Raw genomic sequence first — 16,735 nt, forward strand, 5'->3', positions numbered from 1 at the left:
AATATTTTATATAAGCTCTATTACAAACCATTTGTAACGCTCTCCTTTCATAATTGTTTCCATTATTAATGGGGGAGGGGGAGGCTGAGCAACTGGGGCTGTGTCTATACGGGGTTGCATTGGCGCCTCGAGGCCCGTCCTCCTGCCTTTGCGCAGTCCCCACGGCAAGGAGCTCAAATGTGGGAAGGGGAGCCGTTGCCGCCCCTAGCACTCCGTTCCTCCCCACCCTGGTTGTTTCCCTCCTCCCCACTGCCGAAGAGAAGACACGCACAGAGGGGGGAGGATGTGCCTCACTCCATTTTTTTTAATGTTCTAAATGTGATGCTCCGCGGAGGCTGTCCAGCGGCCACTCGGCTCGCTGGGCTGCCTATTCCCCCTGCCCCTGTTTTTTTTAAAAAAAATTACAGGTTTTATTTTTAACGTTTATCTGCGATGTTCTGCTGGTCCACAGAGGCACAGAGGTGGTCCAGTGGCCATTTAGCTCACTGGGCTACCCCCTCCCCTGTCCAGCCAATGGTGACCAATCAGGGGTCACCATTGGTTGGGGCATGCCTCTGCTGCAGCTCCAAAGCAAGGCGATAGATGGCAGATGGCATTGTCACCTTGCTTCAAGTGGGAGAAGTCAGGGTAAGTCCCGAACTTTTTAAAATCGGAGCTTCAGGTGAAAGCCCTGGGATGGCTCCGTGGTGGCAGCTGCGTCATATAAATGACCTAGTGCTACCACTGTGGATCCACCCTGGGGATTTCCACTTGTCAAGATGTACCCTTGGTTATGTGTCATGAAGGAAACCTTGTTTACTATTCTATTCTGAATGGTTCCATTAATCTTGGTGGATATGAGAAGCATAATCAAAGGCTTGGCATTTGCTTGGCCCCACCTTACCACCATTCTCATTTTACACAGAACATCTAAGAAGGCAAGAGGGGGCTGGAACTACAACTGACACCCATATGCACCTCTGAGTTTGGCTCTACAACAACCATTGTTACAGCACAATTGAATGCATATCTACTCCGAAGTGAGGCCTTTTGAATTTAGTGGGACTTACTCGCAGGTAAGACTGTACAGGATTGCAACCTTAATCGGGCTGTGGTTCAAAATAGATATGCCTTAAAAGAAAGAAAGATCCTAGCCCTTGCAAAAGATGATACAAATACTGAACCATTTTGAATCTTAAGTGTTCCTAAATAATTCTTTTGTAGATCTTGCTGCCGTATGACAGGATTGCTGATTGATGGACAACTGAAATTGGGAAAGGGGAAATCAAAATTCCCAAAGGACAAAAGAAATTCTAAAAACAAAGGACAACAATACCAGGTAACAAGTATATCTGCAAGGAGACCTGTTCTTAGCTTTGCAACTCAATAAAGTGTCAGTTGGTTAAGAGGGCAAAAAGTTTATATCATCAAAACTAAAGACCATGATTACAATGCAGAGAGAAATAAATACACACGGACACTGCAGACCTTTGTGAATCTTGTGAGGAAGGTCTTAGAAGCTGAGGGACATCCACATTTTGTTCTTATCTCATCTGTCTCACAGTGATACCATCACTCGTGTAGGTCATGTACTTCTGAAGGTTGTGTAGACACTATCATATGCTGTAAGTCTTTCTACTTTGGTAAGCCTCACAGGTATCTTCCCATAGAAAATCATACAACTGAATGTCTTTCTATATATGATACCAAGAATCAGAAGTCAAGAGTCTGGAAAAGCTTTTATGATAGAGTCATAGGCAGGTGGTGGCGTTTGCGTTGAGTGGCCGGCGCGAAGGCTGCTGTTGGACCAGTGGAATTCAGGACGAGATAGGCTGTTGGGGCTACTTCCAGTAAGTGTGGTGGTGGTGCTGGTGGGTACCAGAGTAATCAGCTGGCTTTCAGTTTCTACAGGAAGTGGAGGACACTGCAGAAAGGGGTGAAATGTGGAAGCCCGGAAACTTGATTTCCTTGGAAAGGAGTTGGCCTGGTCTAAGGAAGCTTGCCTTTGGAAGGTAAGGCTGGCTAAGCTGAGGTTGCTGCGGCGTTCACAGCTACTGTTACGGTAAAATCCTGGCCTGTTGGTAGGACCTCCATGAGAAGCCCTGGGACGCCGGCTGGACGATGAGGTGCTCCACTGGGAAATATGTGCGCTAGCTCTGCGGCTAGACAGGCAGGTCAACAAAGCCCAGATTATGACTCCAATTACAAGTCCAATGACCATAGAAACTGAAAATGCTATTATTATTTCATCTGAAAATGAAAAATAACAATGTGGTTATTTATGATGCATTAAATGACAAAAATATGATATCTCTATTCAACATATATGTTGAATATATGTTAGCTCTGATATATGTTAGCTCATATATCAGGTTAGTTGATATATCACTTGAGGTTACATTTCTCACGTGAGTCACAGTGAGGAAGAAATCCAGGTCAATAGACTGATTTATTTACAGTAGAGGATTTATCATACTGCCATTTTGCATAATGTTAGCGGTCAGTTTTCACAATAAATATGAATGAAGAAAGTGATACCCCCACACCATTAAAATCTGCTCTATAGAGTCGGAGGATCTCCAGAACAGGTTAGGGGTGCATTCAGGGGCACAGCAGGGGGAGGAGGGGAAGGGAAACCCCATTGCACAAGTTGAAGTCTACTTGTGTAACATCAGTTTGAGACCATCTAGGTTGTATTCTGCAAGAAATTAAAGCATTTTACAAGATTACCATTTACATTTTGCCTAAAGTAACATTTGAAGTAAAGTGGTTTCTCCCCTATTAGGTAAAAACATCTGAATAATTTCAAGATAAGGGAATTTCAAGTTTTGATAAGACTGGAGAAATTTCTTATAGGAGGGGGTTCAGCCATCAATTTGAAGATGAGCACCTGCATCAGGCCATGGCTAGATGAGGAGGTTGGAAGGCGACCATCCCACGATTTTATGATCGCAGCGAATGACATCGTGGCCGCCATTTTGGATTTTTTAAAAAGGAAAACGAGCGTATGAGCGCTTGAACAAAAGATAAGTTCGCCCTCACCCCCAATGGGTACTTCCCCCCAATGGGTACTCATGCGGGTACTCACGAGGAGCTGGGACAACCTGCAATGCCCAGCAATACATTCCGTGGTCTTATGATGATAGGGGAAAGCGGGGGGAAATGGGTAGGGCGATATCCTGGGCCAAGGGAGGGATCATCCCTCCCTGCTCCCAGGATGCCCTGTGCATCATGTGAACGCACAGGGATGATCCTGGGGCAATCACAGGGATATCGCCTGGTCTAGCCATGGCCTCAGTATGTTGGCTCACCCTTAAAACAATGAAATTTGTTCCAAAAGGTTCTTTGTTGTGCTTCCATAGACTGATTCATCATGCAGCTGTTTGTAGCATAGCTATAACAATATTGCCCTCTGCTGGAAATATGCTTGAATAGATATATCAGCTTCAGTATTACAGTTTAAAGAAACAACAACCCACACAATACATTTTTACCAGCAATCTAACAGATCTAGGAAGATTCTGAGCCTTCTTACATTCAGTCTTGCATACCAATTAACTTCACTGCTTTCCTTTACGAAAAGAGCTACAGGAAATGTTCACACTAAGCTGATGATCTCAAAAAAGGTATTTATGACTGTGAATTTGTGCTTTCTTCTTTTGATGACACTTTTTCAGATTATCTCATCTCTAGCCTTGGATATGTATGTATCTGTGTTGCTATATTCCTCTGGTAATATTTGGCAAATTCAGCTGTAGGAAGGTAATATGTGTTATTTTCACAATATATATCCCAGTACTTAGCATGAACAAGAGTTGCCAAGTTTTGTTATTAGTTTCTCTCCTGTGTTTTTTTTTAATAGCAGGTTGTTATTTATTTATTTATTACATTTTTATACAATTTTATTAGCAAACAATGATGCTGTGAAAATCTTCCCCATTGATTCCTGCATAACAAGGCCAGATCTATACCAAGCAGGATATAACACTTTGAAAACGGTATATGGAGTGTGCCCTGGACCCCAACAGTTGTCACTAGAGTTATAAACCATTTTAAAGCAGTATTGTAGATCCTGCCCAAGTTGCCATTAAAACCGCAGGAGCAGACGAGCCTTTCTTTTTTCTGGTCAATTGGCAACCCTAGATTCACAGTTAGGGACAGGGCTCATATATCTTCTACTTCTATATTGAAAGGGTGCTTCAGAGGCTACTGTTTTTCTTACCCTGCAGCACTGTGGCATGGCAAGCTAAATTCCCTGTCAAATTCCCTATCCTGCCCAAGTTCCTGTCCTGCACAAATCTTAAAGGTAGAAGAGGCTGGCCCGTTATTGTGTCCGGTTACTCCCATCATCTACCGTGTTAGTCCCCGAAGAACCTTTTATTGAAATTGTCAGGGCTGGAAAGATAGTTTCTTGGAAGTTCAATCAAAAGAAGCCATTTATGAGCATCATCAGACGGGGGGGGGGGGGGAATTGTGATTCCCTACCACTGCTTTGCCTCGTGCTTCTGTCTCACAATAGGCATAAACAGTTTTCTTTTTCTTCACATGGGGAAGAAAGAGGAAGCAACCAATGACCACGTGACCCATTCAGTGGGTGTTTTTATTGCACTGTTTCTCCTGCCCAAAGCAGGAAACGGCGGCAAGTTTTGTTATAGCCCCCCCAATTGGATTTTCTCTGTCTTATTTTAAGATGGAAAAAAGACCAGAAGGAGCAGGAGACATGTGGGAGGCAGACAGTGTCATCAAAAGGACCCATGAAAATCGTGAGTGGCCAGTAACGAGCGTACTATAAAACATTTGTCTGATGAATCCCTATATTTAATCCTCCTAGATTATTTCAAAAGAGTTATTAGAAAATCAGCTAATTACACAGTGAGTGTATCTGTATAAGTAGAAAGCTGTCTTTCTTTATTAGCAACATTTCTATAGTACTAAAGTGATATAGAAACTGTAATTTTTGTTGGGGCCAGAACTTTTCCTTGGGAATTCTGTTTGTGCTCAGAAACACAGCTCACAATGTAGCTCTTACTTAGCAGAGTAAGTTTATTAGCTTCAGACTTCTTTACAGTTCCGTGTCATTGTGCAGAGTGACAAAAGCTATACACATATACATATATACACAGGTTTTTTTTTATCTATATTACATACAGCTGTGATTAGGCTAACCCAGCCTCAAGGATCTTTGGTATATTCATATCATTAACACCATGATATCTTAGAGAATCCTGGCAAGGTTCCCAGTACAGCTTCTATCTCAAGGTAATTGCTCACAGATAGTCTTCCTCTGTTTAGCCTTGAGATAGCCACACACACAATTTTAATGACTACGCAAGCCTTTTACTTTCTTAAACTTAACAATTTTGTCCTTAGTTGTTGTTGTTGTTATTATTTGCCATAAACCATAAGAGGTCAATGTTATGCAATACAGCATATGATAATGATGATGACAATTCCAGAAAGCAATTAGACAGTAAATGGTACAATAAACTTGTACCAATTATCATCAAGGCCTACGTGTCTCTCCTAGGAAAATGGTGCCACTTTTCAAGGGACCTTGGTTTCTGATCTCTATTCATATTCAGAAATAAATTAGGTGGAAGTTCCCGTTTCCTGCTGTTGTTTGGCAGCCATCAATTATGATGGCTTTTGCAAGTTTGGCAAGCAGGAGGCCTGATGTGGAGCCAAGTTTTTCCAGGTGTTCCTTAGTAACAAGGAAATCCAACAGCAGAAGCAATCAGCAAATATCCTGCAATAACACTTGCCAAATACATTAGAAATCTGATCAACAAATTCTTTCCAGATCACTCGGTCTTAAGCATGGCTTTGTGACTAGCAAAGATGAAACATGAGGGAATTGTAGCTGAGAAGAAATGCCATGCATTTATTTTATTTTATTATATCAAAAATAAACTCTGTCTTCCTTTCCCTGCCACATGTGAATAAATATTCTCAACACAAATGTTTATACTCTGCTGATTTCTGCATCAGTGCAAACAACAGAAATGAAAAATAAAGCAGGGTGCTAATACTTAACATCATTACTCCATTTTATATTTGTAGCCTGGTTACAAAACAAAAACAAAAACTAATCAATCTGAGGCTGAAATCCTAAACACATCTATCTGAGAATGCGCTCTCTCAAATACAGTGGACCTACCTCCAAGACTGCATGCATAAAGGTCTGACTAATCCGTTGGGCAGAGTGAGATGACCACCTCCGGTGGCAGATACTGGAGGAGGAAGAGACAGCAATCCAACCACCATTCCCTGGAGTGCCCCAAGCTAGCCTACCCAGGGCCGGTGCGACCATAGAGGCGACTCAGGCGGCTGCCTAGAGCACCAAGCTAAGAGGGGCACTAGCTGGGCGGCAGGCGCAGCGCGCGCAGCACTCATACACGTGTTGGCTGTGAGCCGAGAATTCAGCTGGCCGGGCCTGGGCGGGTGAGATGGTGCATGCCCCGCACCCACCCAGCACAGCCAAAGCAAAGCCAGGGACAGTGGGGTGGGGGGCGGCTCCATGTTCGGACTTCCCAAACACGCCTGGAAGCCGCCCTCCCAGCAGAGCCGCTCTAGCCGCACGCATGCAAGGCCAGAAGGAACCCAGCAACGCATGGCCTCTTCTCTCCCCACTCTGACGCTGCTCCTCCTCCCCCTCCTCCCCCAAAATGGGTCTGGTTTTTCCAAGAGGGCCGGGCAGCCAGCGCCCCGATCTCACCCACCCGCCCTATCTCGCCATCCACCGCCCCGTGAAGCGCCTTCCTCCTCCTGCTCCTCCTCGCCTGCTCGCTCAGCTCTAGGCTGCTTCTTTGTTGTTCTTGCTCCTTTCTCAAGAATGTGGCAGTGGCGGCAGCGGGGCGGGCACCTCCTACCAAAAAGAAGGCAGGAGGTGCCTGCCTTGCCTCCTCCCCCTCCCACTTCTGCCTCCACACTGAGAGTGGAGGAGAAGAGGCGCTGGAGACGGATCTCCTCCGGAAGCCTCCTTTCAGCGGAGCAAAACAGACCCGACAAAGTTTTCAGAGTTGGAGCGAGGCAGGAGGGGAGAGCAGAGCGAGAGCTGGAGAGAGGCCAGTGGAAGGTCAGGCGCTGGAGAGAGACAGAAAACAGAAACAGGGTAAAAATCCCATGTAAGCCTTACTTAGAGTAGACCCATTGGATTGCACGTGAGAAATTAGTCATCCCTCCCTTAAGTCCCATTCATTTCAATGGGCCTACTTTGGGTAACCTTAGGTTGGATTTTACCCACAGGGCACAAGCCAACAGGGATGTTCTTAAAAATCAAAGTTGGCAAAAAAATAAAATAAAAAGGAAAATTGGGGTGGGTGGGTTTGAAAGTAGCTCACCTTGCCTAGGGTGCAAAATAGTCTGGCACCGGCCCAGAGCCTACCACTGTTGGGTATGGTGAAAGATGCTGTCCTGTCACCTGGATTGAACTGCCAGTCCAGTCAGCTTCTGTACATGGAATGGGTGGGGTGGAGTAGGAGGTGCCATCTTGTTTTTTCCCCCTCAGGCAGCAAGATGTCTTGGACCAGCCCTGCAGGTCTTGGTTACCAATTGGAGGGAGGAATCTTGCACAGCTGTATTTTGTTCCCTAAAGGCTAGATCTAATGTTAGGAACACAGGAAGCTGTTTTATACTAGGTCAGACTCTTTGTCCATCTAGCCTCCTGTTGTTTGCTTTGACTGGCAGCGGCTCCCCAAGGTCCCAGGCAAAGGCCTTTCTTGTCATCTGCTCCTTGATCTATTCCGGCAGGCCTATCCAGTGGAATTTTAGGATGTTTTTAGGATGTTTTAACAATGGACACTATGTTTTTAATTCTATTATTATTATTATTATTATTATTATTATTATTATTATTATTATTATTATTATTATTATTGAGATGGCCTGGAGTTCAACCTGGAGCCTTTTGCATCCAAAGCATGGGATCTACTACTGTGCTATGGCCAGTGATGCAGCTAGACCATTTAATTCCCTGGACTTAATGGTCTCGTGCTGAGCTTTAGATGACCATGTGCATTACTTCCGTTGCAAGGCACACAACTTCAGAACAGCATCTACCTTCCTGAACAAAAGAAACAAAAACTGCTTGGCAGTTTTTAAAAATAAATAAATAATAGTAAGCCCCCCCTTCAAAAAAAATATCTCTGAGCACGTGCTGTTTTGCATTTTAGACTCACTTTAAATCACAGCACCATCTTGACTGCAGGAATAAAATAGAGTTTCCCTCTGCTGCCCTGAGACTAAGGCCATAGCTAGACCTAAGGTTTATCCCAGGATCATCCCGGGTTTGTCCCTGCCTGAACGCTGGATGCCCTGTGTGGCACTTAGATGAACAGGTTTGACCCCAGGACAATCCTGGTATAAACCTTAGGTCTAGCTATGGCCTAAATACTTTTACTTGGGAATAACCACCATTTTGCTGTAGGAAAGTGTGTGTGTGTGTGTGTGTGTGTGTGTGTGTGTGTGTGTATATATATATATATATATATATATATATATATATATATATATAGTCATGTGAAAAAGGAAGTACACCCTCTTGGAATTGTATGATTTTACATATCAGGACATAATAACAATCATCTGCTCCTTAGCAGGTCTAAAAATTAGGTAAATATAACCTCAGATGAACAACAACACGTGACATATTACACCGTGTCATGATTTATTTAACAGAAATAAAGCCAAAATGGAGAAGCCATGTGTGAAAAAGTAAGTACACCCTTACTGCTTCCATAGGAATTAAGATTCTAAGTAGCAGACAGGTGCTGCTAATCAAATGCCTGTGATTAACTAATCATCAACAAGTATGACCACCTCTGTAAAAGCTAACGTTTTTTCAGTTTGCTGGTCTGGAGCATCCAGGTGTGTGTTAACATAGTGCCAAAGAGAAAAGACATCAGCAATGATCTTAGAGAAGCAACTGCTGCTGCCCATCAATCTGGGCAGGGTTATAAGGCCATTTCCAAACAATTTGAAGTCCATCATTCTACAGTGAGAAAGATGATTCAAAAGTGGAAAACATTCAAGACAGTTGCCAATCTTCCCAGGAGAGGACGTCCCAGCAAAATCACCCCAAGGTCAGACCATGCAATGCTCAGAGAAATTGCAAAAAACCCAAGAGTTACATCTCAGACTCTACAGGACTCAGTGAGCATGTTAAATGTTAAAGTTCATGACAGTACAAATAGAAAAAGACTGAACAAGTATGGTTTGTTTGGAAGGGTTGCCAGGAGAAAGCCTTTTCTCTCTAAAAAGAAAGTGGCAGTATGGCTTAGGTTTGCAAAGTTGCATCTAAACAAACCACAAGACTTCTGGAACAATGTCCTTTGGACAGACGAGACTAAAGTGGAGATGTTTGGCCATAATGCACAGCGCCACGTTTAGCGAAAACCAAACGCAGCATATCAGCACAAACACCTCATACCAACTGTCAAGCACGGTGGTGGAGGGATGATGATTTGGGCTTGTTTTGCAGCCACAGGACCTGGGAACCTTGCAGTCATTGAGTCGACCATGAACTCCTCTGTATACCAAAGTATTCTAGAGTCAAATGTGAGGCCATCTGTCCCACAGCTAAAGCTTGGCCGAAATTGGGTCATGCAACAGGACAATGATCCCAAGCACACCAGCAAATCTACAACAGAATGGCTGAAAAAGAAAAGAATCAAGGTGTTGCAATGGCTTAGTCAAAGTCCAGACCTCAAGCCGATTGAAATGCTGTGGCGGGACCTCAAGAGAGCTGTGCATAAACAAATGCCCTCAAACCTCAATGAACTGAAGCAACGTTGTAAAGAAGAGTGGGCCAAAATTCCTCCACAACGATGTGAGAGACTGATAAAGTCACACAGAAAACGATTACTTCAAGTTATTGCTGCTAAAGGTGGTTCTACAAGCTATTGAATCATAAGGTGTACTTACTTTTTCACACATGGCTTCTCCATTTTGGCTTTATTTCTGTTAAATAAATCATGACACGGTGTAATATGTCACGTGTTGTTGTTCATCTGAGGTTGTATTTACCTAATTTTTAGACCTGCTAAGGAACAGATGATTGTTATTATGTCCTGATATGTAAAATCATACAATTCCAAGAGGGTGTACTTTCTCTTTCACACGACTGTATATGTTTAAAGTAATAGAAAAAAGAGCATCTGTAACCATATACGTGTCCAGCCAGCTCACCCCTCAGCACGGGTGCTGTCACAGCCCAGGCAGCCACCCCATGACCCTAGCTGCAACTCTGGCTATGGTGCCTCCCCTCTATGACAGCATGCCTTTACGCCAGACTTTATTTAAAAGTGAGACAACTGTATCTATTCAAATTATTAGGAAGCTGGGCTTGCAAGTGGGCATCCTCACAGGCATAATACATTGCTGAAACCCCAGGTCCCTCTCCTTTGCTCTACAGCTTTCATAGCATTGAAGCAGATCAATCCATGTTTCAATGGCATCATAAGCCCTGAAACAATTTGGATCGCCAACTGGCTGGAGAGGAAATGGTGAATCGGTGTAGCTTGATCAGCCAGCTTGATACAAGGAACCAACCAATAAGACACTAGATAGAAGCCACTGGCAACCTTATAAGAGAACGCCTTCAGATAATCTAAAATGGGAGTGTTTGGGTGTGGCTGACATAGGGACACTTTGGCTTGGAAACAACAACAAGTGTCAAATATGTACATTTTGATAATTTAGGCTTCCATCTTTTCAACAACACACAGACAGAACAATCCTAAGCAGGGCAAGGAAAGAACAGAGCAGCGGATCTTCTGGACAAAAGGCAGTGGTGTAGTTTTGCCCACCTATTTAACTTGGTAATCTTTGCATTTGTATGTGAGGTGGGAATTGGGCCTGTTTAGAGAAATGAAGTGGCTTTGGATCCAGCCGATCTACAGCTGGCTACAGGAATGACACATTTTGGAGCTTTCTGCCACCTACTGCCAGTGGGAGAACTGGTGGCAGTAGCATTCCATCCCTCTGGACACAGCAGGGGCCTCCACTGTGGCAGATCCCCTGTGATGATGCTCCTCTCCCACAGTAGAGGTTGACGATAAGCCACCAACATAAGCCAATGTGGTGTGGAGAGGCAGTGTGGTGTAGTGGCTGGACTGGAGCTGGGAGATCTGGGTTCTAGTCCCCACTTGGCCATTGAAGCCCACTAGGCGACCTTGGGCCAATCACAGATTCTCAGCCAAGCTACCTCACAGGGTTGTTGTTGCAAGGATACAATGGAGAGGAGGATTATGCACACTGCCTTGGGATCGTTGGAGGAAAAAACATGGGATATAAATACAATAAATAAATAAACGTCAGGGGCATGAAGGATTGAAATTGTAAAATTTCAATAATATTCTAATATTCTTTTCATTTTCCCAGTATTTTAACAGTCTATAAATTAATTTTAACTTTGCTGTTTTAAATTTGTATTTCTGCACTGCTGCTGATTTTATCCTGGTTGTGATTTTATATTGTATTTTATATTATGGTTTTATACTGTTGTTTTATACTTTGAATTGTCTTAATTTTTGTGAACCGCCCAGAGTGTTTTGGCTATTGGGCAGTATAGAAATGCAATAAATAAATAAATAAATAAATAAAATCTCAAAAAAGTTGTTTTTCACACTCTGAAAAAAACATTTTAAGGATCCTTGAAAAAAAATATTGTCTGCCCTTGAATTTTATAATAGCTGGTTTTGTTTTCCTTTTCAGCTAATCATTCCATGATTGCCATTGTATCAGAATTCCTCAGGAGCCTATCACAGCCCAATTATTATTAAGATTATCACTATTTAAAAGCACCAAATGTTACTGAACATGTATATTTTGTTCCCATGGACATTAAAGCCCATGCCTCCAAGCCCAGATTTCCTGGATGTTCATGCTGCTATTATTCATTAAATGATATGCACATTGTACATGCTCATTATGCCTAGATCCAAAACTGGGAGTTTCCCCTCCCATTCTGCAGGCTTCCTTTTGGAGCTCTTTCACTTTGTTTATTTCCTGGCTCTAGTCTCCTTATTTATTTACATGTACATAACTTTGCTATGATCTTTTGTGGGCACTTGAAGGCTGAATGGAGGGGGTTATGATTATTATGCAGCTGGTAAAGACCCAAGAACATTGCCAGGTATATTGGATCCTTGGACAAAACGCAGGGATGTGTCACGTGTGCTGCATGTAAATTGTAAAACGCCTGGAGTTGAGGACTGTTCAGAATAGGGATCCCCAATATTTTTGTACTCATAGGCACATTTGGGAATTGCTATGAGCACCAACATCCAATATACCTGGCAAAGTTCTTGGGTCTTTACCAGCTGCATAATAATCAGAAAATCAGCAGGTAGAGCTTTTGTTGGCAGGTCAAGGCAGTGATGGCAAAATGTTTTCCTACTGAATTGCTGGCGGACAGGCAACTTTAAAAGGCGCAAGAACTTGGCTTCATGAAAAGGTGGCACTCTGTGCTTGATTGCTTAAAGGAAGGAACCAACTCCCATCCTGGCTGTTTCATTTTATTCAAATTGCTAGATTAGCCACAATAAACATCTTCTATAGGAGGGGGAGGAGGAGGGGGAGAGAACTGGGAGTGTTTCTTGAAAGGGCTCTTGCATTTAAAAGATGCCTGTGAGGCAGAAATTCAACATGAGCTTTCTTTCTTTTTTCATATGGAGAAAGAATGACTCAAGTGAGTGGTGGTACCACAAACTATCATAAAGAAATGGGAAATGATCCCTTCTCTCCCACAACACAATACTATAAATAATATGGTATCTTTTCAATTATATTTGAGTGACAGATAGGAGTGGGTGAAAGTTCTGTGAGGAATTTCACTAGTTCAGCATTTCCCAACCTGGGAAATGGCTACATTGGCTGGGGGTGATTGATGCTATAATTTAACATACCTCGAGGGCAGATTGGGGAAAGGCTGTACTAGTCTTATCAAAACTATTTCTAGCTTCAGTCAGAAGTTCCGAGGCACTTTGAACTCCACTTGAGGCAAAATCCTATGGTAGCTCTCCTCTTGATCTTTGCCTCAACACCCAATAGGCGTTATGAAGAGCAGAAATCCTGCTATTGCTTCTTTGGATTCTATAGTGTTATGTAGTTAGAATCAATCTGAATGGCCTCCAGGAGTTTGTTATAACACAGTATCTCTTGAGTAAAAGAGATTGAGGATTTACACAGACACACACACACACACAGTGTGATTCCTAAATGGGCAACCTCTTTGTTCTATGAGGCCTGAGGGGGCAGGAGGGAATGAATCTGGGGGAAGGCTGAATCTGACACAAAAGCAGAGCAGCTTTTGTCTTAGGAAGAGATCTGCTCAGCAGTGGAGAAGAAGCAGGGTTTGCTCGGAGTCGGGTTGTTTTAGGCCTTGATCCTAAATACAGTGTAAATAAACCTTCATACAAGAAACACCACAAATCTCCAGTGCCCTCCTTCTAGGAAACTGAAATCTGTGTAAGCACTAAAGTCGCGGCAAGTTCACTTTTCCCAGGACAGGGGTGCAGGAGTGTAACAATAGCTTTATTCCCAGAAACACTGGCCGTAGCTAGACCTAAGGTTTATCCCAGGATTATCCCGGGTTCGTCCCTGCCCGAGCACTAGATGCCCTGTGTGGCACTTAGATGAACAGGTTTGACCCCAGGACAATCCTGGGATAAACCTTAGGTCTAGCTATGGCCACTGTCAAAGAAGGCACCATCACTGTTGAGGACACCTCTGATCCCAAAGTAGGTTTTCTATTTATTTAGGATAGCAACTGTGCCACTGTGCCATTATAAGCCCCACATTCAAGGAAGTAAACTATTTCAGCTTCCTGTGGTGCAGTTCACGTGTGAAGAATAATCTGTGTGCTTTCATTATGGGAAAAGCACTCTACCAAAGGTGAAATACAAGAGAAGAGAAAAAATACACAAAGTAAGGGCCCAAATTGGTGTTTCATTGGACCATCAGTTTAGGGCCACTATCAAGAAGAGGTATGTTTGGGCACTTGCCAAAGGCCCACACCCAAGCAGGTGCCCACTGATAACAGCCTCATGGACTTGCTCTTCCTCCTTGCCATTGCAACCCGTTTGTTCACCTTTTTCTCACTCTAGCCCAGACAACAGTAGTGGTGAGAAGGAGAGATGTGGATGCCACTGCTTACTTCCTCACTGTCTCTCTGCCTGTCAAGCAAGCAAAGGATACCAATGAGAAGAAAGAGGATGAGGAGCAATAGCAGCTGGTGACAATGGCAGTGGGAAGGGAGGGGGGCACATTCAAGTGTCTTGCCCCAAGAGCCCTCAAAACCTGGAGTTGGCACTGCATTAATAACAATAACTATAACAATAACTACAACATTTATATCCTGCCTTTTTTCCTCCAAGGAACCCAAGGCAGCATACATAATCCTCCTCCTCTCCATTTTATCCTCACAACAACAACCCCGTGAGGTAGGTTGGGCTGAGAGTTTGTGACTGGCCCAAAGTTACCCAGTGGGTTTCCATGGCCGAGTGGGGACTAGAACTCAGATCTCCTGACTCCCAGTCCAACACTTGAGCCACTACGCCACACCATAAAATACAGTTTATGGTGATAGGGCACCATACATGCTTCTTTGCAGCATCTAGCTTCTCACTTAGCCAGGGCCGGTGCCAGACTATTTTGCGCCCTAGGCAAGGTGAGCTACATTCACCACCACCACCCAAAAAATGCCAACTTTGATTTTTAAGAACATATGTTCCCTGGAAAAAATAAGAAGCACAAAACTTGAAACTGCTAAATTTATTTTAAAGTGCAAGAAATACGTCATGCCAATTACAGCAAACAAATTGGAAAGGAACGTCTATGGGTCTAAAATGCATTATTTAATAGGAATATCACCTCCAAATCATCCCCCCCAACTCACACGCGCGCACACACACACTCAGTATCACTCACTCCAAACAAACACACGCATGAACACATGCATTCACTCAAAGACCCCCATGCACCCCATGCACCCATACATTCTCTCTCTCTCTCTCTCTCTCTCTCCTGGGTGAGTTCTGGAAGTCCGAACGTGGAGCTGCCCCACCCCCACCCCAGCGACCCTGGCTTCGCTTCAGCTGGGTGGGTGTGGGGCACCATCTCGCCCGCCCAGGCCCAGCTAAATCCTCGGGCCGGGCCAGCTCATAGCCAATGCGCGTGAGTGCTGCGCTGTGCCCAGAGCCCCTCTTAGCTTGGTGCTCTAGGCGGCTGCCTGAGTGGCCTCTATGGTAGCACTGGCCCTGCACTTAGCGAAAGAGGGCTCATGTTGGGGAGGAAAACAAGGAAAGTGTGTCTGCCCACCCCCCACCCCAGTATTTCACTGACTGCCTCTAATCCTGTAAGCCATTTCACACCAGAGCAGTGAAGTAATTGGGACAATTGGATCATTGTAAGTAAGTAGCTGTGCTTTGCTCACAGCCTGGCACTTGCAACAGAAATGGAAACCCTGCATTGGCCTGGTGGAGGCAGATGAAGAGATAGCAGTCCTGGGGGTATCATGAAGCCCTAGCACAGCCTTCCCCAACCTGAGGCCCTCCAGATGTCTTGGGACTAACAGTTTGAGGAAGGCTGCCTAGGAATATGACAAATTAGTCTCAGACTAGAAAACTAAACAAATAACATTGCAATCTTTCTCATTTCCAATTTCTGTTCAGCCTGTTTGTGGGCAAAATATTAATTACCTTCTCTACCCAATTCAGCTCTGGGAAGTTAGTATTTCTGTACTTGTTGTCAACATCAAAACTCCCCCTGAGGTTAGGGGTTAAGGATTGAGGCATTTCTCACCTATTCAACACTCTATACAAAGAGTTACCTTAATTGGCTGGTGTTTCCACCAGTAATTGGCTTTAATGCACAACAATGACATTATTTGTCTAATTACTGTTCAAATTTTGAGTGCATCTAATGAAACTTGACAGGGACAGTGGCACAGCAAAGTTAAAATATTTGGCTTGCCAGTTTGCAAATGTACTCATTGTTAAGATATACTGTGAATTTTTTTTTAGAACAGCAACTATATTGAACACATTGGACAGACATCATATAATGGATGATATCACACAGAATTCGGAGAGAATATGATATCAAAAATATTCTAGTTCACTTTTTTAAAAATAATAATAATAACATATTAATGTGTACTTACTCCAGAAATTGTGTGGCCATGCAATGCCAGAACGAGTACAGTTGAATTCCATAGCATACAAAGTTGGTCAAAGTAGCAACAGTCTTGTATCAGCAGCAGATCACTTGGAGTATGTTAGAGATTTGACTTGGAGAAACGCACTTAGATATTCCCTCACGTTGTTCTGTTTGCATGAAAGGAAACCAGTGTATCACGTTTCCTGCTTTTATACTGAAATTAGCAACTGGTTTGCCTTATCTGAGATTGCCACATGGTTCCTGAGGCAGGACAACCATTTCCTTCTCGTCATTTCCTTGGCTAGACAGTGATTTAATCAAGAACAATACTCCATCCCCTTGTGGTCTGCTTGTTGTTAGATCTAACTCATCACTATAGGATGAGTCCCTTCTCCATGGTCCCTTCCCTACGGTGTTTCTGTGCACAGAGGACCTCACCCTGCATCCCTAAATGTCCAAGACACACGTATGAGCTACTTTTGTTTACATCAGGGATTTATGACAGGGCATCCCTAAGCTGTTTTTAAACTGGGTATAGTGTTGCACATATCTTCTTGATATTACCACACCAGGTTTTCTAGTGTGGTCAATTGCTTTC

The 16,735-nt window shown here is 43.6% G+C and overlaps 1 protein-coding gene across 1 annotated transcript; it reads right to left on the reverse strand.

The window, feature by feature from the left end:
* Window positions 1–1,569: 1,569 nt before the first annotated feature.
* Window positions 1,570–16,303, reverse strand: MYCT1 (MYC target 1). The gene is made up of 2 exons (XM_063125691.1): window positions 16,142–16,303; window positions 1,570–2,229 (listed from the first exon to the last, which is right to left on the reverse strand). The coding sequence occupies exons 1-2, from the start codon at window positions 16,191–16,193 to the stop codon at window positions 1,700–1,702; spliced, it is 582 nt and encodes a 193-aa protein (XP_062981761.1). The 5' UTR covers window positions 16,194–16,303; the 3' UTR covers window positions 1,570–1,699.
* Window positions 16,304–16,735: the final 432 nt, after the last annotated feature.

This window comes from Elgaria multicarinata, chromosome 4, assembly GCF_023053635.1.
Source record: "Elgaria multicarinata webbii isolate HBS135686 ecotype San Diego chromosome 4, rElgMul1.1.pri, whole genome shotgun sequence".
Lineage (NCBI taxonomy): Eukaryota > Metazoa > Chordata > Lepidosauria > Squamata > Anguidae > Elgaria > Elgaria multicarinata.